The following is a 25,833-nucleotide window of genomic DNA, read 5'->3' on the forward strand; positions in this document are numbered from 1 at the left end:
AAATATAAAAAAGAGGGTAGGACACACCATGACCAAAATGAGAAAATGTAATATGTATCTAATCAGAGGTAGAGAATGAGAGAGGGGCACTATCCAAAGAGAAAAAGACCGAGTATTTTTTAGTACGTAGGAAAGATCCCAATTTTTCAGATTCAGGAAGGCCGGTGTATCTCAAGTAGGGTAAGTAAAAAGAAAACTACAAGACACTTCATAGCGCAACTGATGAACAAAGACTGAAAAGATCTTAAAAGCGGTAAAAGACAAATTACCTAGAAAGGAATGACAAACTAATAGCTTGCTTTCCAAAGTAACAAGGGATGCCAGAAAAATGATGGGATTGTATCTTCAAAGTCCTAAGAGAAAAGGAAATGCGAGGTATGAAGTATAGCTCGAGTGCCCAGCAGGTATCACAGACACAGATACGCCATGGAGGGAATATGGTACCCAACGTGAACACTTCCTGCACAATCAACAGACTATTAGATGATGCCTCCAAAAACTTAAAAGTAAGATTTATACCTTCACAGCAGGGTAGAATCAGTCTTAATGGGCATCCAGAGAATTTGCTTCAGGCAATATTGAACATGTTAGAGAAACAAGTGACAGACAAAGCTTCGCTGTCCAGGGGTCCAAGCTATCAGAACTTCAAGAGATGGGCCAAAGCAAGCTTTTTTGGGCAGCCCTGGGCTATTCATTAGCGTGGCCTTATGGCCTTAGCCCAGCAGGAATGGCAACCTGTCCCTCCCAGCCCCGACCAACACTCACAAAGGGACCAGAGATCAAAGTTAAGTTTCAGTGGACTTTACAATCCGGAAAACTGGAAGGAAGTGTTTTTAATGTTAACTTGTGTATACTTTTTTTTTGTTTTAAAGTTTAGTGGTTTTCGTACGTGAATTACCTGGTGGTTGGTGAGGCATTAGGGGGCACCACTACCATCTTTTTAATGCTCTGAATGGGAGGGAGAAATATTTGAAGGCCAACGTCGGACCTACCTTCTTCATTTGGTGCCTTTCTTCATGATATATATAACACCTGTAGAACAGTGCCTGGCAGGTAGCAAATGCACTAAAAAGGCTGCATCCCTTTCCTTTAAGACCCATGTGAAGAACCAGGGTGACTGTGGGTACACAGTGTGCTGTTTTCCAGGCCAAAGGGGTGGAGGGTGGAGCTAGGAGAGGAAGGTCTCCTGTGGAGACACTTAGATTCCGTCAGGGACTGAGAATCCTGCCAGGCCTGGGAGAAATGCGTCCCCGGTTTTCCCTTGGTCTAGAAATGGATGGGCTTTGTTTCTCACTAGCCTGGATACAAAGGATAATTCCAGTGCCCCTAAAGCTGCACCAGCCACATAGACCTTGGCTTAGATTTCAGAAGTCAGGATCAGAAACTAGTTTTGTTGGGTTCATATTTACAATGGTTTCTTAGTTTCTCCACTCTTTCTAGGCATATCTTACCCAAACCGAGGACAGAAACAGCATCTCACATTGCAGTCAAATGTGACCATTCCAGTGGCCACAGAGTTGAGAAACCCAGGGTGACCAGGGGATGTGGCAACACAGATGGGGGTGCCCAGAAGACAAGAGGTAGGAATGACTGGGGATGCTGGAACTATCTCCCTCTGGCCAGTTTCCCTGCTACCACGGTCTCCCAGAGGACGTTGCCACGGCCTGCCATACGAGTCACCATCTAACAGGGTGGGGGATACCCTGGGCATGAAATGCTGCTTCATTGCTCTGAAATGGTCTCTGGTTACAAGAGCGATCTTTCTAAAAATGGGAAATGGGATTGGGTGGGTGTGAGAGGTCTGAAAGAGGTAGTTTCCATTCCTGACTGCTTGAATTCCTGGGCTATTCCAATGGCTGGGACGTGCAATGGGTAAAATCACTAAAGCTACAACAGGCCTGTGGACTTGTAGCCAGGGCAGGGTTCTCGTGGCGTGGAGAGTGGATTGCACCTGTTCGGACAGTTGGAGAGGACGTCTCTAGGGCCCAGGGCTCAGCAGCATAAACTGCAGTTGAGACCCTAACAGATCACAGCTCCCTTTTCCTCTTGCCTTAGCACCACGAGCGGAGCAAGCTCATTCTTAGACGTGTTCAGTATTTTCCTTACAGTTTTGTAAAGTAGTGTTTGGGTGGGAGGTGGGGGCTGGGAAAGTGCAATGAGCTATTTATTGCAAAGGGAGAGAGAGAATTGGATGGTGGATAAAATGCAGAGAAGGTAGGAGAAGGTAGCTTTAGTGGACAGGGCCCCTTCTATTCCCTCTCCACCCCCAAAATCTGGGGCTGTGTTCGTGCAGATGTCTTCTATATGGGCACTGATACCATGGAGCCGAGAGCAGCAAGGAGCTGCATCTGAGTGGCGCTGGCCCCCCAACCGGTCCTGTCTCTACAATGCCTCCAGGCAGATTCAGAGAGGATTACTATTTTTAGATGTGGCTGCCAAGATTTCTGGGCCTCCTTTCAAACCCTTAAGAAAGGATCCTTCCCCTATCCACTTTAACCAATTATACGGTGTTACCCCAAATGTGTAATGTTATCATTTCTCCAGGTACTGGAGTAACTGGGGGGCAACTCCGTAGCCTTTGTGCTGAAGCATGAAGTTCCCAGGAAGACACCACATTCTCTGAGCTCACTTGTAAGCCAGACAGCCTCCTCATTCTTTTGTGTGTGGCCTAACTCTGGATGGTGCTTGAGGGAAAACGGTGGCAATGTGTATCAGAAGTTATCCCGGTGTCCTCATTGTCCCTGGTACATGTTTCTATCACGATGCCTGTCCCATCATATATATCAAGTGTATAAATGATCTGTTTGTACACTTGTGTCTCCTTTGGTCTCCTCTAAACTTCTCAGTAACGGGCAGCGTATCTTTTTGTGTGCGTGTAATTGGATGTTAAGTTTAACGTTTCAGCTGAGGTTCTAAGATACGGTAGACGCTGCATACCAAAGCAAGATACCACAGCACTATGCAGATTTTTAAAAGGGGATCTTTGACAACCACTTCCAGAAATCTTAGCTGCCTCAATCAGGTGAAGGATTTAAAAGGGGCTCAGTGTAGGGAGAGAAGTTGTGTGAGGTAATTTCTGAGGCTGTAACTCCTCCCCAATGCACAAAGCACAAAGTTGGGGTGCAGCGGTGAAACACCCACTAGAACCGAAATCATACTTCAGGGATTTAATGTGGTCTAGAACAGCTCAGTGAGTGAGACAGAGACAGGGGTTCAGGTTGGGGGAGACGGAACACAGAGCTGAATTTGGGGGTCATTACCCTTTCACGAGGCAAGGAAGATGTGAGTTTCTCCGGTGGGCCTGATACCCTAGAGCTATGAGTCCTCACCACAAGCAATACGTGGGAGAGGACACCTGAGCGCTGAGAGTCATGTGAGAAGTGCGCCTGCCATGAACCAGGGGCCAAGGAGGCATCAGCCATCCGAAGGAGAGGCCAAGTTTTCATGACAGCTTTCAGAAGGTTTGGATGGAACTAGAGAGTATCATGCTAAGTGAAATAAGCCCGTCAGAGAAAGACAGATATCCTATGATTTCACTCATATGTGGAATTTGAGAAACAAAACAGCATAGGAGAAGAGAACGGAAAATAAGATAAAAACAGAGAGGGGGGCAAACCATAAGAGACTCTTAAATACAGAGAACAAGCTGAGGGTTGCTGGTGGGGTGTTGGGTGAGGGGATGGGCTAGATGGGTGATGGGCATTGAGCAAGGCACCTGTTGGGATGAGCACTGGGTGTCATACGTAAAAGATGAATCACTGGGTTCTACTCCTAAAGCCAAGACTGCACTGTGTGTTAACTAACTTGAATTAAAAAAAAAAAAAAGGTTTGTCATGCATTTCCCTACTGAATGCACTTCAAATGGTCAGAGAGAGATAAAAATAAAATTGCGCTTTGATTATAAATTATTAACCTGCTGGTCATGCTGAATCAATGTATCAGTCACATTTATTTCCCTGAGTGTCAGACATAGTGCCTGACTAATCCTAGGCATTCGATAAATACCAAACTGAGCTGATCTGATTTTGGAATGTATCCTTCTTCTACTGAACCAAAACATGTCCACAAGGCAGCCCGATGGAATGGCGGTCCATATTTTTATTTCAGGGTTATCTCTCCTTAAATAAAAGATTTTACATGAATAATTAAAATTAGCAGCTAGATATAAACACGCATTTAGAAATCAGCTCTTAATTATTATCCATAAATATTGTCTAGCTCGAGGGAGAGGATCTTATTATAATCTATATAAAGCCCAAATATCTTGTGGTCCAGTTTTTGACAATGTCACAAAGAAATACTGACCCAATGGAGAAGCTTCACTGAAACCACTGGACATGTAGGAAAACATCAAAAGGCATTACATGGACAGTGCACGGCAAAACTTCTTAAAAAAAAAAAAAAGAAGAAGAAAGACACCCTCTTTTGTAACTTCTATCCTTCCTATTGGCTTCCCAAACTTTCCCTTCTTGAAAGTTCCCCAAAACTCTCTCTGAGGTCTACTCCCTGGTCTCTTCTCCCTCGTAGCTTTCTATCTATTCTCACCAGCAAATCCTCTCTCCTCTCTCTTCCACCTTCATCAGTTTTGCCTGTGTGGCTTACTCCACTGAATTCATAATTATGAGCTGGAGGGTGGGGAGACTGATCAGAAAACACCAAGATTCTCCTGAGGGGTTGGGTAGAGAAGGAATAGCCTGTGAATATTCCATTGTTTTCTCTGTCCATATAAGAGACTCGCAGAGGGCAGCTCTAGGAGTATGGCAGAAAACTGACTCTCTGTTTTACTACCTCTTGGGCTTTCTCCACGCCACAGTCCCTCCCATCTTTAGCTTGATAATAAAGTGAAACCCTATAAGAAATTTAGCCCTTTGGTTTTGTTACTGATTAAAATGTATAGTACAATATTTTATCTCATTAATCACTGTCTAGTGTACCTGAGTGTAAATGAGTATATTAGTGACTTTACTGAGAGTAGGGTTGGATGAGAAATTAAGAAGGAAACTAAGACATGAAAAAGAAAGCCTCAACAACAGGGAAATGTGGGAACATGAGATATAAAATTTGCCATTTTCGGGGCACCTGGTTGACTCAATCGGTTAAGCGTCCAACTTTGGCTCAGGTCATGATCTTGCAATTTGTGAGTTTGAGCCCCGCGTCGGGCTCTGTGCTGACAGCTCAGAGCCTGGAGCCTGCTTCAGCTTCTGTGCTTCCCTCTCTCTCTGCACCTCCCCTGCTTGTGCTCTGTCTCTCTCTCTCTCAAAAATAAATAAACATTAAAAAAAAAAAACCCAACGGGATGGATTTCCAAGGATAGTAACTATAGTGTTGGTTAAAATTAGCATAGTAATTATGGGCAAATCATTGAAAGCACCCACATGTCCAAGAACAGACAAGTGAACGAGAGAATTAAGGTTCATTATAGAGGCAGTACTATGCAGTGGTAAAGAATCACACTGCCCAAGAATATTTATTTATATGAAAAATGTTCACAAAACCAATATGTAGAAAGTAGTTTCTAAAATAATATGCACTGTAGGGTATCACTTATTAAACATAGATACCAAGAAAAAAGACTGGAAGGACATAATAATGGTGGGTATCCCTCGGTTAGGGATGATAGAGATTTTGATAATTGTTTTCTTTTGTGCTTTTCTGCATTTTCCAAAGTTTCCACACTAATCCCGCATTACACTTGTAGAACAAATAAGAGAAACACATTTTGCAAGAGAAAACGCTAATTTCTTTAGGTTTGACCTGTCTTTTAGATGGTGGGCGAGCAGGCATCTTTCAAAGTGATGCTCTCAGGAAGCAGTTCCAACAGTTTCCTGGGTCAGCTGTTGCACTTTCAGAGGCAGAGCGAGGACCCAGTGAACATGTGCTAGAAGTTATACATAACCGGTCTGCCTTCCTTTATGTGAGCAGACATGTTCTTCATAACACAATAGGCTGTTCACAGCTGCCCTGCATGATGGTTCGAGAACAGCCTCAGCTCTAGGAAGCCCAGCTGGGCAGCACCAGGAGCCCCCAGAATTTTCAGAAAAATGAAAAACCCTTCCTTCATAGTTTGACACCTTTTGGGAATGCCAATGAAAGCCCACCATCCTGCAACTCACTTTTCTACAATTGTACTTGCCTTAAGGGTAGGAAACTGGGAAGCTAGCAGGATCCTTTACACATATTAAACATTCTTTTACAGTCCCCATTTTTCTGCCTCTGAAAATTAGCATTTACATCTTTATTAGAATAAATGGAATATGTTGGGGTCAGTATTAGGGAAACTATAATTACCTCTTTGCTAAGTTGAGCATTTTGTTGATCTAGGAATTTGCCTATGAGAAAATGTCAACCTGGAAATATGAGAAAACAGCTAGATTTATCTATTTTTCAATTTTGGTCATGGTCAAAAGCTTTCAAAGTTTTGGGATTTGTTTGTGGTTTTTTTTTTCCTTTTAAAGATTTTATTTTTAAGTAGTCTCTAAACCCAATGTGGGGCTTGAACCCACAACCCCAAGATCAAGAGTCGTGCGCTCCACTGACTGAGCCAGCCAGGTACCACAACACTTTCAAAATTTTAGTCTTCTCTTAGAGTTTGAGCATGATTAAGAAGTTTGGGGGGACCTCTTTAAGGAAAATGTCCTTCTGGTACCTCAAGAGAGCCAAGAAGCTTATAGGTTTGCAAAATCAAAACACCTCCTTCTTATACCAATATCCCTTTTTGCTAACACTTAGAGATTTACTTCTAAGGGCTTTTAAAGAAAGGCAGTGGCATTTAGGGTTTTGCACAGAGGCTCCTGGGGAGCTGGGCTCCAGAGCTCTCGACAGAGTACAGCCATCAAGCTCTTGGACCTAAAGGGATTGGCCTCATAAGGTCCAACTTGCCACCAGCGGGCCACCCCAACTTCCCCAGCTCCTCCAATCACCTAATCTTAGTATTAAAATAAAATAAATTTCTTTCTAAACTCGGAAAGGGTATAGACTTTGGAGGCAGATAGATCTACACTCCATTTTCAATTCCCTTTGTATATATTATATTCAACAGTTGTGACAATGGATAAGCAGTGAAATTTATGATCCCTTGCAGAAAGTGTAAGTAATGGGCCTCACAGAGTCCTGCCATTAACCAATGGCTTTCTGACCTCATCATTTCTCCTCATTCATTTGAAAATCATTCTCAAAAGTGACTTGATCTCATCTGCTTGTTTTGCACGTCTTCTAATCTTCCCCCCAAGCATCCGCCTTCACTTTCTCCTAGCACTCTCAAGCCTTAATTTACTCAGCTGGAAAGTGGGAGGATAAAACCCAACATCTCCAGTTGTTGAGGTTAAATCCAGCTCATGCTGATCTCTCCAGATGCCACTCTGGTCCCTGCTCTGCCTTCCCCCTTGTCTTCCCATCCTGCACCACCTCGTAGGCCTTGCACTTCGCCTGGATGTTCTTTCCACTTCTCCTTGCTTCGCTAATTCCCACTCAGCAGCCACCTCCTTCAAAAAGTCTCTCTGACCATGCACCATAATCACTACCATCAACGCTGGGTTAGAAGTTGATTCCAAAGCATTCTGAAAGTGGCCTGCAGTGGCACTTTGCTTACTCTCTTATAACTGTGTGTTTACTTATCCGTCTCCTGATACACGACTATAATCCTAGGATCTCTGTTGCCAGGTACAAAGTAGATGATCAAATAATTATTTGTTAAATTCATCAATAATGTATGTGGAACTAGTGGAACTGTATTGATACACAGGAAGAACCCAACATTGGAGGCCATGATTAAAGGTTGTGGGGCTTCTCATAGGGTGATCCCATGAGAAGGCCAACACTAGAATTGACATAAGTTGCTGTCTGAGAGATCCAGAACGTGGGGCTACATTCCTGATATGCACAGACTCTTTGAAGCTGGACCCAAAGGGAAATGGACAATAGGACATGTATGACCATTGCTTTTAATACTTCTGCCTGTTTTTTTTTTTTAAGTTTATTTATCTGAGAGAGAGAGAGAAAGAGAGAGAGAGCAAGTGCGGGAGAGGCAGAGAGAGGAGAGAGAGAATCCCACGCAAGCTCTGTGCCATCCGTGCAGAGTCCGATGCAGGGCTTGAACTCACAGACCGTGAGATCATGACCTGAGCTGAAATTGCAGGCTTAACTGACTGAGCCACCCAGGCACCTCTGACCTTCTGCTTGTTTTAAAGTTCATGGTGTATGGGTCTTGTGTTGTTGTTTTTTTTTTTTTAATTCTCTTCTTCAAATGGGTGAGACAGCTTCTCAATTAAAGATGTAGACATGTCAAGCAATGCAAGAGATGCCTTAGGGCAGTTTTGGGAGGCCCATTTGTTGTCATTACTTAACAGGAGAAATTAAGCAAGTGACTGGCATAAGATTACCCAATATAAATTTGGAAAGGGAAGTCAAGTCAGGACCCCAGCTTCCAAATCCCACCCTCTTCCAATCTACCACGAAGCAGGAGAGAAGTAGCAATGCCCACACCCCTTCCCGTTGCTCTCAGAGCTCTCCGAATGCTAGTAAGACTATTTGACTTTTATGGGGAGAAGACAAAAGAGATATGAGGGCCTGCAAGATGATGTGGCCTGTTCAAGGCTTATCCGTGTGTGCTCTTTGGGCGAGCCTAGGTGAAAGGCTTTGTTTTCATTTACATCATGAGAAATCAAAAAGGCTCGTTGTTACCCTTCCTGGCAATTGAATGTTTGTAGCCATGCCCCTGACAGGCTAGGGATTTCCTTTGTAAGGATGCTCACTCTAGACAGTTGTCTTCCACCACAGGACACAAAACTGTCAGGGGACCATTCAATGTCGTTAGTCGCAGCAAGCCACGATTCACAACTTTGATTAACGCTATCTATGCTGTCCTAAGAAAGCAACACCCTATCCCTCAACTCTCATCTTCTACTTCCCACAGAGTCTTAGATAGTGCCTACCAATGCCTAACACCTGCTAGGTGACCAGAGGGGCTGACTGATGTCAAAATACCTAGTCCCTCCACAGAGGGTCAGTCACAGGTGGCCGTTAGGTAGCATATGAATGACAGAGAAACCTGTTAGAGGCTCTCTCATGGGAAGAATTCCAGACAGTGGCATGGTGTGGGGGGCAGTGGAAGCACTGGGGATGTAGTCCTGGCCAAGCCCCTGTCTCACTCTACTCTACCTGAATCTACCCCATCCAACAATTTCATTCTCTGTCATGGACATTTGGCTCCAGTGCCTGGAGAACAACAGACTCACATTGGCTATGTGCCCACGTTCTTTATAGAGCGTGTGTGAGATGCTCCCTGAGGCACCGGCAGCCAGGGCTGAGTCTCTTCTCTGCATCCAGATGTGCTTAACTCACCTCACTGGGGTAAGCAGGTTAGATGAACACCTATGAACTGGGATGATGATAATACCCGGAAACGATGAACTAATTAATAATTATAATAATGAGAGGGCAGTCAAAATAATACCCATGTTTATTTAGTATCTGTCATTTGAGGAATATGGCATGAGCCATTGATGTCACCTCATGGATCCTCCCTACCCTTTAGGAGGGAGAGAAGGGCAGAAGTCAGTTACAAAAAAAGCTTATTTGGAAGAAGGTTCATCAAGGAAGAGCTTGACTGTATAAGGGGAATATCTGAAAAAATATGACTTTGGCTTTCAAAGACGGGCAGGCATTCCCTGGAAGGAAAACCCCATCCTGCTCTTTTTCTCCCGTGCTTTTGCTCAGGCCTGGCTGCTGCTTGCACACTCCCACCTTCTTGCACTTTTTTTCTATTCATGACTGCCGTTCTCAATTACCCTGGCCCATAGTTTCCCAAAGTGTGTCTGGTGTTTATTAATAAGTATTAGTTTAAAAAGGATTACATTTTCATAACCTTGGGTCAATCGCAATCAAACAGATTTCTCTACCGTTAGGACGTGAAGATGCTAATATGCCTAAGTGAATGTCTCAGAGGAACACATATGAGGATGAACCATTTGAAATTGCCATTTCCATAGGGCAAAAGCCATTGAACATTGGCAATTTCACATGGTCCAACCTAATAATATTCAGCACTTCCAAACTTGCTTGACTGCAGGACTCTCCCAGGAAAAATTTTGTTGCAGCGTCGGTGCCCTTTAGACTCATTTGGGGAACCATGGTCTTAGGTACTTAAATACAGAGATTATTAGGGGCTTGAATCAAGCATGTTGCTTGGACCCCATGATGCTCAGATGTGACCAGATAATGGTCCAGTGGAGTGAGAAGACAGATGGGGGGATTCTGACAGGCGTTAGGGCTGTTTCTGGGAAGCGTGGCCCAATATGGCCATCCTCCTATATAGCACTTTCTAGTACACAACTTACCCTACCATCCTTATGGGACTTCATCCCAACCCTGAAGCTTACGCCAGCCCCTTTAAAGGATAATTGTCCCTATGCCATTATATTTTGTTCCTGGGCCCTAAGACTTCTTAGCAGAGTAGAGCCAATCATCAAATATAGGACATGGGGGCACCTGGGTGGCTCAGTGGGTTAAGCATCTGACTTTGGCTCAGGTCATGATCTCATGGTTCGTGGGTTCGAGCCCCGCATCGGGCTCTGTGCTGACAGCTCAGAGCCTGGAGCCTGCAGCCTGCTTCGGATTCTGTGTCTCCCTCTCTCTCTGCCCCTCCCCCACTTGTGCTCTGTCTCTCAAAAATAAATAAATGTTAAAAAAAATTTTTTTTTTTTTTAAATATAGAAAATGAATGAAAGTCCTCATACCGGAGGCAGGCTTCCCAGAGGAAGATCCTGGTGGTTTCCAGTTGTGTGGGGGCAGCAGGGGGATGGCTACCCTCAGACTAGGCCCAGGCTTGGAGAAGCAGAGGTAACCCCAGGAGACCATACCAGTGCCACAGGGGAAGGAGGGTGGGAAGCAGGGGTGGGGGTTGGGGAATCAGGAGAGTGTAGTACCATGGAAACCAAGAGAAGAAATCATGAAGTAGGTAGTGGGACATCTGTGTCGAATGCCGCTGTGAAAGTAAGATGAGTACAGAGAGGTCAACATCAGGTTTGGCAGGGACAGGAGCAATACCTTGGTATAGTGGGGACAAAACTGTGTTCTGCAGTAAGGATCTGCTAAGCGCTTTATATGATTTCATTCACATAATTCTCACAGTCTTATTATGCAGATTCTAGTATCATCCTCATTTTACAGATGCAGGGCCCAGGTACCGGGAGGACAAAGAACCTGCCCAAGGCCACGTGGCTGGAAGGTGGCAGAGCTGGGATTGCACGCAGGCAGCCTGGCTCCAGTCTGCGCTAGGAACCACATCATACTCCCTCTCTGATGCCGCAGATCTCATCAGCAACCCCAGACAGCTCTTTCGACAACTTTGCTGAGCAGGGAAAAGAGACATGGGGTGAGAGCTGGAGAGTCTGTGAGGTGAGAGAGGGTTTTCCCTTTAAGATAGCAATGGGCTGATGGGGACAGGGATGACAGAGGAGCAGAGGGGAGACCGAGGATGTTGGCTGGCAGAGGTGTTCTTGAGCAGGCGAGAGCAGAGAAAAAGGACGCGGATGAGTGTAGCAGGTAGTTTTGGGAGTGAAAAGATAAAGGATACCTGTCTGCTGCCTCCTATTTTCTCAGTGAAGGATAAAGCAAGCTAATCATCTGAGACTGGGGAGGGGAGGGCTTACAAGAGGATTGAAGAGAAGAGAGGTATGAAATGGCCATTTCAGGTGGGGGTGGAAGAGAGCACAATGAGGAGGCCATAGGAAGCTAAAAGAGACAATTCAATACTTTAAATTTTATGGATGCTCTCTCCCTTTCTCAAATCTTTCATGGTTTTTAGTGTATGAAATTTTTCATTCTAAACCTGCAGAAAAAGAAAGAGGGGAAACCGTCTGCCCTTTCCCCCATTACTGCTGTGCTGGGAGCAGTAGGAATACATTTGGAAGTGATGGGCTAGTAAATCTGAAATGTTCCAGGCAGATGGTTTGGGATTGCGGAAAGCTAATATAAAGAGAAATATAACCTGGGTTTCTTACCTGCAGAAACTTCATGTTTTTCCCTTTGTTTTCATCAAGGCCCACCTGTCCCTCTTTAGAACATTTCTTAAGGAGAAATGTGGAATGATAAATGAGCCCAGGTGAAATTTATCTCTGTCCAGATGAAATCCTTGTGGTTTCCCTGAGGAACCAAGGAGTCCAGAGAGAACGCTAATACAGAGCTTCTGGAACTTGAGCTCACATCGGCATCACCTGGATGGCTTATTAAAACACATTGCAGGGCGCCTGGGTGGCTCAGTCGGTTAAGCGTCTGACTTTGGTTCTGAGGGTCATGATCTCGCAGTTCATGAGTTCGAGCCCTGTGTCGGGCTCTGTGCTGACAGCTCGGAGCCCGGAGCCTGCTTTGGATATCTGTGTCTCCCTCTCTCTCTGCCCCTTCCCTGCTTCTCTCTCAAAAATAAACACTTGAAAAAATGAAAAAAAAAAAAAAAACCCAAAACAAACCACAACACATTGCTGGGCCTCACCCCCAGGTTGTGATTCAGTAGGTCTGGGGGATTGGTAAGGGGGGGTTGTGTGTGATAATTTGCATTTCTGACAGGCCCAGGTGATGTCACCTGTGCCGTCAGGAGACTGAACCCTGAGTATCATGGGGTATGTTGCCACCTCAGGCGGCCAGGGATTTTTCCCGGATCTCACAGAACAGGGACTAGAAAAGAAAGTGTTTCCAGTTGACTGAAATCCTAGAACAATTCAGACACTGAGGTCCCTTAAACCCAGCTGCCACTGTGGGACTTGCCATTCGGCTCCCTATCTCCAAATCACTTAGTTATTCTGTGAAAACAGTGGGAGGGAATAACTGAGATAACTCATACACCCAACCGTTAACCCAAGCAAGGTGCTGCTTGGAAACTTTCACGTGCATTAACTCATTTGGTCTTGACAACAACTCTCTGACGTAGCTTCTGTTATGAATCCCAGTTTACCGAGGAGGAAGTGAAGACACAGAGAGGTTAAGTAACGTACTTGAGGTCCCCCAGCGAGGGAGTGGAGGGCTGGAATGCGAACACAGGTCAGACGAATTCCAGTACCAACATTTATCTCCACCTCTTCCTATGTCAAAGGTAAATATGGAGGAAGCTTTGGTCTCTCAGGTCTAGGGACCTTGCTGTTTGGTCAGTCGTGGCTGGCTGGAGTCCAATGCAGTTTTCAGCTAGGGACACTGGACAATATAAGCTTATTGTTGTACCCATGTTTTAAAAACTGCATGACCCATGGGCAAGTTGCACAATTTATTAGCTTAGCAATAAAACGAGGGGGTGTACCGTCTGAATTGTCAAGCTCTGAGAGTATGTAATTCTCACTGAGTTTCAGTCACTTCTTCCTCCTGAGCTCACTCACCTAGAGCAGCTACTCAAAACAACGCAAACCAGGGGCCAACAGTCCACAGGCTCCTGCCTGTTTGGAGGAAGCTCCTTCCGCGGCGGTTAAGAATCCCAGCAGTCACTTGCCCCTGAGGATGTGAGTTTTGCCAGTGAGGAGCTGGGGTTTTTTAAGTCGCGCGAGATGAGGCAGAGCTGAGTGGAAAGACACTTTCCTAGTAACAGTCGGCATAGAGGTCTAAGTGGGAACTAGCTGGTTCCTGCCATTGGCTGGCTGGGGGACACTGAGCAAATCTTCTTGCCTCAACACTGGCATCTTTGAAATGGAGATAATCAGGACTGGGGGGTGGGTTAGCTAATTAGCCATTACTTAGTGCTTGGTCAGATCTCCATAGCTCCAACTGCTCCCTGAAGGTTGTGGCTCCTGATGTCAACGGTGCCTCGTCAGGAAGATGTAGATGCTGAGCTTGTATACCCGAGGGTCTCCCAACTCACCTTGTCTGCTTTCATGCTTGATACTGGGAAAGCCAGACATATATTCTAAACCGTAGTCATCCTCAGGTTGAGAGAAGGATTACGTGTCAGACTCATAGACAACAAAGTGAGGTGGCCTGGATTTTTTTTTTTTTTTCAAAACAAGATTCTAGAAAACTGAATATTCTCCAGAGTGTTGTTAGAGTTAACTGTCTTTAAGAGACCCCAGTGGCAATTTATCCAAGTGTAGTCTCCCTAGAACACCTATTTAAGGGATGGGAGAGCCAGTGGCGTCACGGAGTTGAGGTTAACAAGTTCTTATGGAGAGCCGGTCACGGACCGAGCATTGTAGAGTGGCAACTAACTAGCAATAGCTAACATTTATAGTGTTCTTAGGATGTGCCAGGCACATAATCATCACGTGTCATCCACATGGCACTAGGAGTTAGGTACTACTGTCACCCCATTTTAGAACGAGGGAAATTGAGGCTCACAGAAGAGAAGTGCAAGGTGGCCGGGGGATTTGAGTCCAGGCAGTCTGATTCCAGAGCCCCGCTGTGTAGCCAAGGTGTCACACATGGTGGAGCCCCCACACAACAGTGAACAAGGTGAAGGCCAGACCCTCGAGGGGCTAAAACCCTACTGAGGGAGACAGATGGGCGCCAGGAACAGAAATTCATCAACATGGGCAACCGCAAACATAAAAGGGGCAGTTAACAGCAGCTAGAAAGATCCAGGAAGACTTTGAGGTGGAAACGCCATGTGAGCTGAATGGGAAGACAGGGACAGCAACACAGGTGCCACCTGTTTAAGTCTTTCTCCCGATGTGCAGTTTATCTCATTTTCTAACTTCCTGTCCTGTCCACGGGGATGGGCCCTGAAGGCCCCCAAACCTTAGGTTTTGTAGGTTCAGAGGGTCTGAAAGTTGGGCAGATCTCCTATCTCAGTGGGGTTTCAAGTGTCAGCATGGCCTGTGCTGAGATCCTCCCCAAGCCAGACCTTTCATGATTTTCTCATCAGGCGAACTTTCATTGTGTTGCCAAGCGCTGTTTTCCCTGGCCACTAAGGTCCAGTAGGTCTGAGCCAGCCACCAGCTTGAAAACTCAGGGACAGTGGGAAACGAAGCCTCCAGAGCGAAGCCCCTTGAGCTGCTTTTGTTCTGGTTTCCCTTATTTTCTGTTTCTTGTGCCTTCTTCTGGTAAAAAGATTCCTGCTACTTCTCCACCCAGTAACTTCCTTCCTTGGACATGTCTTCATCACTCTCATTGTTGCTGGCGATTTCCCCCAGTCTTAGAGGCTCCAAAGAGTTGACTTCAGATAGAAGAGTCAGAATAGGACAGATGAAGACTCTAGGGAAAAAGAAGGAAGGAAAGAAGGGAGGGAGGGAAAGAAGGATGGTGGGGAGGAAAGCGGAATAACAATTTGAAATCTGTGCCAACTGGGCCTCACTTCTGCTACAGTTGTGTCTCTGCTTTCTGGAAAGAGAGCTACCAGGTGTCATAGCAATCTGATGTTCTCTGCTGACCGTGCACACTCAGAGCCCTTCTTCAGGCTCGACTCAGAGGGTCCCTGCCCCTGCTTGACCTCATCTGCATGCAGGATCTACTTGGAAGCCTGCCCTCTTCATTTTCTGGGCAAAGCCATGTGAGTTTCACTTAAATGCTGCATAGGCCATATTTTTATCTGGATTGGATCTCTCTGTCAGTGCCAGACTTTACTGAGCCTGAATGACACCGCTTCCAGCCCCGGGACCTCTATGAAACTTTGCTCTGTTGACATCCCTGAGACTTGTCCATCCTGGTCTCTTCCTACCTCTTCCACTGTGTACTCGCAGCTCTTTCTTTGACTCATCTTCCTTTGCCCACCCATAAAAGTTAGTTTTCTTTAGCTCACTTCTTTAGCTGGCTCCTTGCCCTCTCTCTCTCTCTCTCTCTCTCTCTCTCTCTACATGTTCTCCTTAGAAGGAATCCCAGGTGACCATTCCCTGAACTGCTCTCCAACTGCCGTCTCCAGCCCTCACTTCTCCCAGTTTCATGCCTTCCGCTGCCTGTTGAACATCTCCAACTGGAGGTCCCAGGGGGCCCTCAAATTCAACATGTACCAGAGTGAAACAACTCTCATCTCTCCTCGCTCTTATCCAACTCACTCTGTGCGATCCAGAAACGTGGGGCACATGCCCGGCTCCCCCCTTTGCCTCATCTACTCCTACTCTGTACCACCCTACCTGCCCCTCCATTCATTTTTCATATATTACTGATTTTAAGTTCTAAATGTGTCTGGAATTGATTTTCCCCTCCAGATCCCAGCCATCATTCTCCACTTCAGGTCTTCGTTATCCCTTATACTTCTGACAGCAATGGTTTCCCCAGTTTCTCCTGGCCTCCAGGCTCACTGCCCTCATATCCATCCTCTATGCTGCCTCTGGAATAACCCACCCAAGATGAAAACCACCATGACTCCCCCTGCTTGAGAGCCTTCATTGGCTTCTCGTCACAACAACAAACTTTGAGCCTGACAGATAAGACCCACCATGACCTGGCCCTGCCTCTCCTGCTTCATCCCAGTACCCCCTGCCTCATGCTTCTTACTCTGATGATGAGAGGAGAGTAGCTGGTTCATGAGTTCTATTGTATTGTATTGTATTGTATTGTATTGTATTGTATTGTATTGTATTCTATTCTATTCTATTCTATTTTTTCCTCTGCACAGAGTGTCCTTCCCACCCTTCTTCACCAGGATCACACTAAAACTCATCCTTCAAGGCTTGGCCCAGCCATCACCTGGCTCAGGAGACCTTTCCTAAGGCCTCAGATTAAGGAAATGCTGCTGTTGCACACTGCCTTATTGTCTCATGGCTTATGAACAGCATACTGGAATTATCTGTTTGGGAGTCTTTCTTCTCCATTAGGCTACAATCTCATCAATGTCTTAGCCGCCTTTGACCCAGTGCCTAGTCTGATGCACACAGAAGGTATTGAGTTAATGTTGTTGACCACAACATAACCCCTTTGAGCAGGGGCCATGACCTTTCTACCCTTGAACTCCTAGCAGGTACTGCACAAATGTTCCATGGGCAAATGCTGTGCCCACTGTCAGCTACAATGGGAGGAGGGGAGGAAAATTCTGATCACACAGCACTGAAATAGACCAAGGTCAGGTTCAGCAGAAACTGCATATTGGTATTCCATCCCTGAGTGGCATCCATTTTTGAGCATGAGATTTGAAGGTATTAAGCTCCCTGGTAATTATTTAAGAGAGAAATCCACCGGGTCTGTGGAGGTTGGCAGGCCCTCTCTTATGCTCGCCCACATCACCGACGGTCATGATCGCCTCAATAAAAGGAATTATTATGAATTAAGAAAATTATGGCAAAGAAAGAGGGTTCGTTAGGGCCAAGGGTGGGATGAGTTCTCCAGCCCCTGCTTCCCACTGAGCCTGCCCACTGGTCCTCTTCCTGGTGGCCTCTTGGCACAAAAGATCTGCTCTTGTGACTTGTCATGGCCTTTGCAATTGCAGAGCATGAATAGCTAATGAGGCATGCTGGGGCCAACAAGAGGAGCCTCTGTTGATTCCCTTGGGTCTCTAAAGGGTGGGGGAACATGCATTTTGAACACCCACCTCCTGCTAATCCTCCAGCAAAACCAGTCAGGCTGGTTGTAATGTATTATTAGAAAGCCCACACATCCATCCTTGGAACAACAGACCCACTTGTTGCTAGAGGAGTGTTTCACATCTATGGAACCAGAACGGAGGAATGGGGGTGGAGGAGGGAGAGCTGGGACAGGCGAGGTGAGGCGAGTCTGAGGGGAGGGTGGAGTGGGGGCAAGCACGGCCCAGAGGAGACAGCTTGGGGTTCAGAGTTAGGTAGAGTGGATTTAAATGCTGCCCTGCCTCCTGCACACTGTGTCGCCTTGAGCACATGGCTGAACTTCTCTGAGGTGATAATGAACTCTCACGGGCTCAGATGAGGATTAAAGGACTTCTGTAAGGCACCTAGCCCAGGGCGTGGAGATAGAAGGTGTTGGCAAAACACCAGTTCCTCTGATGTAGGTGCTTCCTGGGACATTCTTGCAGGGCAGAAAAGCCTGAAGGGAAGCTCTCCACTACCCGCTCCTTCCCCTGGGAGTAAGGCATGGGGAGGTGAGTGCTGTCTGACAGCCTTGTTGACCACACAGAGCCCGCCCCCCAACCCCCCCACTGCAGGACTGGCTATTCCAGAAGGACCCAAGTGAGGGAGCTATCATTTTTTTTTTAAAGGAAAGAATTTTCTTTTTTTCTTTCCTAAATTTTTTACAATGTTTATTTATTATTGAGAGAGACAGAGACAGAGACACAGAGTGCGAGCAAGGGAGAGGCAGAGAGAGGAGGAGACACAGACTCCGAAACAGGCTCCAGGCTCCAAGCTCCAAGCTGTCAGCACAGACCCCAACGCGGGGCTTGAACTCATGAGCAGTGAGATCATGACCTGAGCCGAAGTTGGATGCTCAACCGCTCAACCAACTGAGCCACCCAGACACCCCTAAGGGAAAGAATTTCCTAGGCTGCCGCTGGGAAGTAACATTCTCTCAGCCTCTTCACAAACTTCCTTGTTAATTTGAGCTTTCCTTTCCTCCCTCCCTCCCTCCTTTTCCTTTCTCTAAAAAAAAACACCTAGAAATCAGAGGATTGGTCTCTCCAACGACCCTTAGAGTCCTTGTGTACCAGTCTTCCCATCTTCCTAAACACCATCATGAGTTATGATGGACATAGAATCATCAACCCTTTCAGGAAAACCCATCCTTCACTTTCCAGCTCTTTCTTTCCAGAAAGGGAAGTGACGTTCTGAGGGAAAAAGAGGCAACTAGAGGTAGCTAAGTGAGAGGAGGAAATGTGAGGGGTGGGCTTTCTTTTTTCCTCGTGAACCCTGCTCCTCCTCTCAGCTCTGGGCCTTCCATCCTGTCAGCTCTACGTGCCTACTGCATTTTACACTTCCCTCTCATGTCTCCCTACTCTTTCTTTCAATTAAAAAAATTTTTTAATGTTTATTTATTTTTGAGTGGGAGAGCAAGACAGAGATAGAGTGCAAGTGCAGAAGGGGCAGAGAAAGAGGGAGACACAGAATTCGAAGCAGGCTCCAGGCTCTGAGCTGTCCACACACAGCCCTATGCCGGACTCAAACCCATGAGCCATGAGATCATGACTTGAGCTGAAGTGGGATGCTTAACTGACTTCATGACCTGAGCTGAAGTCAGAGGCTTAACTGACTGAGCCACCCAGGTGCCTCTCCCCTTTTCTTTCTTTCTTCCTTCCTTCCTTCCTTCCTTCCTTCCTTCCTTCCTTCCTTCCTTCCTTCCTCTTTCTTTCCTTCCTTCCTTCCTTCCTTCCTTCCTTCCTTCCTCCTTCCTTCCTTCCTTCCTTCCTTCCTTCCTTCCTTCCTCTTTCTTTCCTTCCTTCCTTCCTTCCTTCCTTCCTTCCTTCCTTCCTTCCTCCTTCCTTCCTTCCTTCCTTCCTTCCTTCCTTCCTTCCTTCCTTCTTCTTTCTTTCTTTCTTTCTTTCTTTCTTTCTTTCTTTCTTTCTTTCTTTCTTTCTTCTTTCTTTCTTTCTTTCTTTCTCTTTCCCTACTCTGCCCCAGTCCCCAGGATGGTCAGACCCGGGCCTTAGCGAAGGCCTGCTTTCTCAGCAGCAGCATCTCGGGTCTCGTCTCCTGGGAACCCCCATGATAACTAGGGACCCCATCCTGCAGCTGGGAGTGGAGGAGGAGTGTTGGTGTGGTTTACTCAGCAGTACTGGGAAGTCACACTCACAGAGAAGGATCACAGCACGCTCTCCTGCCTCGGATAGCGTATATAGCACCTTCACATCCCATCCAGCATCAGTCACTGACTCCCTGCCATCCCAGCAAGCAGCCCCACACAGCCCTGCTCGGTGCCCTACAAGAGCCTTGATGTGTCCGTGAGCTCTCGGCCCAATGCATACAAGCCTTGATCCAGAGCTGCCCTGGCGGGGTGCCCGGCCCTCCATGGCAGAAAACCAGCCTCACCCCAAATGGGTGCCCTGAGTGGCTGGGGCGTGATGTTAAGTCAAGTCCAGTTAGGCTCCCGCCAGCCCAGTGCTGGAGCAGATAAGGGTATAGGTGGAGTCCCGTGGGACAGCCCAGTTGTCGTCAGCACTCCCCAGACACCTCACCCCTGTCCCCTTCACCAGGAAGGAAGGAGAAGAGCACACTACCTCCAGAAGATGGTCTGCCCCAGGGAGGCCATGGCCGGGGAAGCGCCCCTTCCCGCGCGTGTAGGGAGCCGGGTGCGTGGAGCTGCCGCCGCCCTCCCGGTGCCGTGACTCACAGCAGGCTCTAGCGTGCCGGCCTTAAATAGTGTGCTCGGGCCGGGAGTGGTGCGTGCAGCCCGGGCGGCTCAGGTATGAGGAAACAGCGCTGCTGGGCAGAAGTCCCTGCAGGCACACAGGCTGCCCGCACCCAGCCAGCCGGGGAGGCCATGCACGCAGGGTTGCTTTCCAGGCCTTGACCCGGTGAGCGGGCGACAGGGGAAAGCTTCCCAGGCCCCCCCCCCCCGCTTCAGGGCTTGTGCTCAGCACACGTCTTTTCCTCCTGATGCTGGAAGGGAGCACTGGGCATGGAGATTTAATCTCCAAAGAAGAAAGGGACTGGAACAGCTCAAAGTGACTGGGCTCTCCCAGGACGCTGGGAGGCTGGAGTCCTTATCGCTGGGGGCAGCCAGTGCTCAGACAGAGGCCCGTCACCACCAGTGGGGTCTCTCGAGGGAGATTCATGCCGAGGGACCTCAGAAAGGCTGTGAGCCGGAAGGACGAGGGCGCTGAGCTTGTCACTGAGGACTGAGCTCGCCTTGGGCCCCTGAGACAGCCCAGCTGGGCGGGCTGACCCCTTCAGGCTCCCTCTCGGTGAAAGGGTGAGAGGGCCTGCCCTGTCGGCCTCACAAAGGACCCTGACTGGCATTGCACGGAAGCTATTGCCGAGTGGGGGAGAAAAACCAATCTCTGACATTGTGCCCAGCACTCCGATTTCCAAGGATTTGCAAGTTCTTAAGGCAGAAAGCTCTTTCTCGTGCTCTCTTCGTATTGTGCCATCCATCCCCTCCACACCCTGGAGGAGTGCCCTGGAGAGTAAACATCCACTGACTGGCTGACCGGTTCACCAGCTACTGCTTGGCCGACTGTGTTTACTTCAGGGTAAAGCACCCCAGGATTTCACCAGCATGGAGTATGCCCGGGAAGGAAGGGAGAACCAGGTGGTGGCGGAAAGACAAGAGAGAGTGTCACTTAACAGCGGAGAGAACTTTAAAGTCACCCAGAGCCAAGTCCTGGGTTTGGTTTTTTTTTTAATGTTTATTTATTTATTTTTAGTGATCTCTATACCCAACGTGGGGCTTGAACTCACGACCCCGAGATCAAGAGTCTCATGCTCCTCTGACTGAGCCAGCCAGGTACCCCCACATCCTGGGTTCTTAATTAATCACACAACCCGGGACAAATGACCTTTCTTCGAGGCATCTCTCACTGGACTGGAGTGAGGAGTCCATGAGAGGGGGTCCAGGCCCCTTCCCAGAGTAAGTAAACCAATGAAATGGTTCTACCCAGGCCTGGGAGGCTGGGCTAAGTGGGTGCGGTGGTTTCCATAGCTCCCGTACATCTGGCCCCACCCCAGAGGCACAAGGTTTCTGCCCAACTCCTCAAAAAGCCTTAAAAAGAGCAGTCTCACCTCAAACACCCTGGAGCAGGGCCACTGAGTCTGTGTCCTTCAGTGAGGTAATCACTGCAGGATGGGCTAAGACGGCCCTGGAGGAAAAACCGGGCCAACCTCCTGGAGGGTGACATTTAGTGACCAATGGACAGCTTCTGTTGGGGGGCTGGCTAGAGGCCAGGGCAGGCCCCAGCAGGCAGGGGTCCAGAGCTAAGAGCATTCTGTGGCCTCTGAAGAAGTAGACAGACATTGCTCTGGTTCTGACTCTGAAGCCTGAAGAGCAGCACGTGGAAAACAATGGAAAAATCTTTGCAAAGCGACCGGCCGATATCACAAAATGGTAGAACAACATGAACTTGTGTGTGCGCGTGTGTGTGAGAGAAAGAGAGAGACAGAGAGAGACAGAGAGAGACAGGGACTTAGAGACATTGAGCTCTCCGGGATTGGAGAGCCTCTCTTGACATTTTCTTCTCTGAGAAATGCCTCTCACTCTGTCCCGTGCCCAGGCCATCTCTGTTGCCTTCTCCCATAAGTGGCCTCTGCCTTCTCTTCTCCCAGCACACGTGTTGCCTGCGTGACCTCCGCTGTCCTCTGCTTCAATGGCCCCTCTGTCTGAACATTTCATTACCTGTATCCCCACACCTCCTGTGTGAGCTCCAGCCCCACACCTCCAGCTGCTTGGTGGGCCATCTCCACTCACTGTTCTACAGGGACCGTGGACATGTCCGACCTGGAACGCACCATCTTCTCTCTCCAACCCCGCTGCTCCTCCTGAGTTCTACCTCTTGGAGAGGGGCAGCATCATATGCCAGACGGCCAAGTGAGAAACCTGAAAGTCACCCTCTACTCTCTTCCTTCAGCCCCTCCCGCCACGTAACCCCCAGATCTCCTGATTCTTCCTCCTTGTATTTGTTTGCTCAGGTTGCCACAGCGAAATACTATAGATGGGGTGGCTTAACAGAAATTTATTCTCACATGATTCTGGACGCTGGAAGTCTAAGACACTGTATCAGCAGGACTGGTTTCTTCTGAGGCTTCTCTCCTTGGTTTGTGGATGGCTGCCTTCTCCCTGTGCCTTCACATGGTCTTCTTCCTATGTGTCTCTGTGTCCCTGTCTCATAAGCACAACAGTCATACAGGAGTAGAGCTCCTCCTAATGACCTTTAACTTAATCGTATCTTTAAAGACCTTCTCGGGGTACCTGGGTGCCTCAGTTGGTTGAGTGTCCAACTCTTGATTCTGGCTCAGGTCATGATCTCACGGTTCCAGAGAGCGAGCCCCGTGTCAGACCCCGTGCTGAGCATGGAGCCTGCTTAAGATTCTCTCTCTCTCTCCCTCCGCCCCTCCCCTGTTTGTACACGTGTGATCGCACTCTCTCTCAAACAACAACAACAACAACAACAACAAAAGCCTTCTCTCTAAACACAGTCACATTCTGAGGTACCAGAACTTCACACATGAATTTTTTTACGGGAGGACACAATTCAGCCCATGACATTTCTTTCTGGCTCCCAAATCCACCCCCTTCTCTCTGTCCCCCAGTAGTATTACCCAGATTCAGTCCCTCATAATTTCCCATTTGAAGGGAATTTTAAACAGTCTCTTGTGTCCCTGTCCTGCCCCCCGACTGCCCGTATATGTGTACTGATCTACCCACCTCGGCTACAACGATCTTTCTAAGATGCAAATCCAACCAGACCACTTCCCGGGTTGAAATGATCAACGGTTCCCCAGGGCCTGTGGTCTGGCCTCTGCCACCCCTCCAGACTTTGCTGCTTTGCTCTCACATCTCCCCCCCCCCCCCCACTCTGTGTACCAGGCATGCTGAGCAGCTTGGGTTTCTCCAAAATGCCACACTCCCCCAAGTCACTCTGCCTTTGTACACGCTGCTCTGTCTGCCTGGAATCCAACCCCTGCTTCTTCTTGTTTGATATACATCCTATGGGAAACATTCCCCAAATGCTTCAGTCTGGCAGGTGCTGTACTCTGGGCTCCCGTGTGAACCTCACGCTTGCTTCTGTGTTCCTGGATTGTGACCGTTGACTTGTCTGACTCCTGCTCTGGACACCCCTCAAAACCAGGAAAGGCATCTTAATTCATTTTGTATTTCATGCCAGCAGAAGGCACGCATAGGGGAAAGGATCATTACGTGCTCGTTGAAAAAAATACACATTTTTCTTTCACAGCACACAATGATAGTGCTATTTCCTGTTTATGCATCTATCTCATCACCAGTCTGTGAGCAGCGAGAGGATAAAAACTGTGCCTCATTCATCTTTGTGTCACCAGGTCCTAGCACTGTGCCAGACACATAAAAAGGACGTGGTAATATCTGATGGATGGCTGAGCAGGGATCGACTTGGGGCGTGAGCCACAAACACTTTCTGGAGGAGATGTCTTGCAAGCTGGATCAACGCTGTTCGGAGCAGGAGGGAACACGTTGCGTTTGAGTTAGAGGAATACTTTAGAATTAGCACAAGAGGAAAACAGATGTGTGAAACAAAGACAAAATCTGTTTTCTCCTTGTCACTCTTGGGGAGAGAGACAGAGAGACCAAGACGAACTTAACGTCCCTCGAACCGAAAGGTCATCTCATGAATTTTTTTAAAAAATTCTCTACACAGCTCAGTCTCCCAGAACTCTCTTTTCTCATTGAGTATCTGCACATTTTCCTGTGTACCAGCTTAAAATTTCCCTCATGGCATCTCCTGGCTGATAGAAGAACACCCATTGAGGGCTTTGCACTTCCCAAAAGTCCCTGAGCTGGTGCGATCCTTACCATAACCCTATGGGGTGAGTTTTTTTGTTTTTGTTTTTTACATTATATCCCTAGGACTGACTTACTTGTTTGTTTGTTTGTTTATTTATTAATATAATTCATTGTCAAATTGGCTTACATACAACACCCAGTGCTCATCCCAACAGGTGCCTTCCTCAGTGCCCATCACCCACTTTCTCTTCTCCCCCAGCCCCCACCCACCCTTAGTTTGTTCTCTGTATTTAATAGTCTCTTGTGGTTTGTCTCCCTCCCTCTCTGTTTGTAACTATCTTTTCCCCTTCCCTTCCCCCATGGTCTTCTGTTCAGTTTCTCAAGTTCCACATATGAGTGAAAACATATGATATCTGTCCTTCTCTGACTGACTTACTTCACTCAGCATAATACCCTCCAGTTCCATCCACGTTGCTGCAAATGGCAGGATTTCATCCTTTCTTGTTGCCAAGTAGTATTCCATTGTATATATAAACCACATCTTCTTTATCCATTCATCAGTTGATGGACATTTAGGCTCTTTCCAGAATTTGGTTATTGTTGAAAGTGCTGCTATAAACATTGGGGTACAAGTGCCCCTGTGCATCAGCACTCCTGTATCCTTTGGATAAATTCCTACCAGTGCTATTGCTGGGTCATAGGGTATTTCTGTTTTTAATGTTTTGAGGAACCTCCACACTGATTCCAGAGTGGCTGCACCAGTTTGCATTCCCATCAGCAGTGCAAGAGGGTTCCCGTTTCTCCACATCCTCTCCAGCATCTACAGTCTCCTGATTTGTTCATTTTAGCCATTCTGACCCGTGTGAGGTGGTATCTCAGTGTGGCTTTGGCTTGTATTTCCCTGATGATGTCTATGGGGTGAGTTTTACAGATGGGAAACCGAGTCTCAGAGATTAACAGATTTATCCAAGACCCACAATTTGAGTTTCCCCAGGCTTACTTGCCTGTGTGTATAGATGGGATCACAGTAATGAAAGTAACAAAGATTTCACTACCTTCTAAGGCAGGAGGTCCAGTGGTCTGCAAGTTTTGCCTTTGAGAATCTCAGCGACTTTTACAAAATTCTCAGAAAAGCGAACTGTGGAAGATTCTCATGCTGAAAGGCCCCCAAGGGATCATGGCTTCTTGTATCTAAGCCTTTGTGCAATCCCCTCCCACATTGGCTCTGGGTGTGGCCACTGGGACATTAGCAGGGGTGTTGTAAGCAGAGGCCTGAAAAATGCTAATGAACTTGGGCTGCCGAGGACTCCTCTGCCACCTTGTGATAAAGCCTGTGTAACAGAGAAGAGCCAAGCCAGCTGAGATCCCTTAGGTCAGCTGGCCCTCAGGTGACCCGCCAGCTGGCTGCAGCCATGTGAATGACCTTGGGTGAATAGAAGAATCACCCAGCTGAGCTCAGCCCAAATTACTGACCCACATAATCATGAACAAATAAAATGCTGGTTGTTGTAAGCCACAGTTTTGGGGGTGGCTTGTTACATAAGCAATAGATACACTCTTCTTTTGTCTTTTCTACATATTTTAAAAAATTCTTAAGTTTATTTATTTGAGAGA

At 47.4% G+C, this 25,833-nt stretch overlaps 1 protein-coding gene across 1 annotated transcript in view; it reads right to left on the reverse strand.

The window, feature by feature from the left end:
- VTCN1 (V-set domain containing T cell activation inhibitor 1) overlaps window positions 1–20,146 on the reverse strand; it is a 62,923-nt gene extending 42,777 nt beyond the window's left edge. The window contains exon 1 of the mRNA XM_045478808.1: window positions 20,024–20,146. Coding sequence (XP_045334764.1) covers window positions 20,024–20,055 — 32 coding nt within the window. The 5' untranslated portion in view covers window positions 20,056–20,146. The remainder of the gene's footprint in view (window positions 1–20,023) is intronic.
- Between the last annotated feature and the right edge of the window lie 5,687 nt (window positions 20,147–25,833).

Source organism: Leopardus geoffroyi, chromosome C1, assembly GCF_018350155.1.
Source record: "Leopardus geoffroyi isolate Oge1 chromosome C1, O.geoffroyi_Oge1_pat1.0, whole genome shotgun sequence".
NCBI classification, from domain to species: domain Eukaryota; kingdom Metazoa; phylum Chordata; class Mammalia; order Carnivora; family Felidae; genus Leopardus; species Leopardus geoffroyi.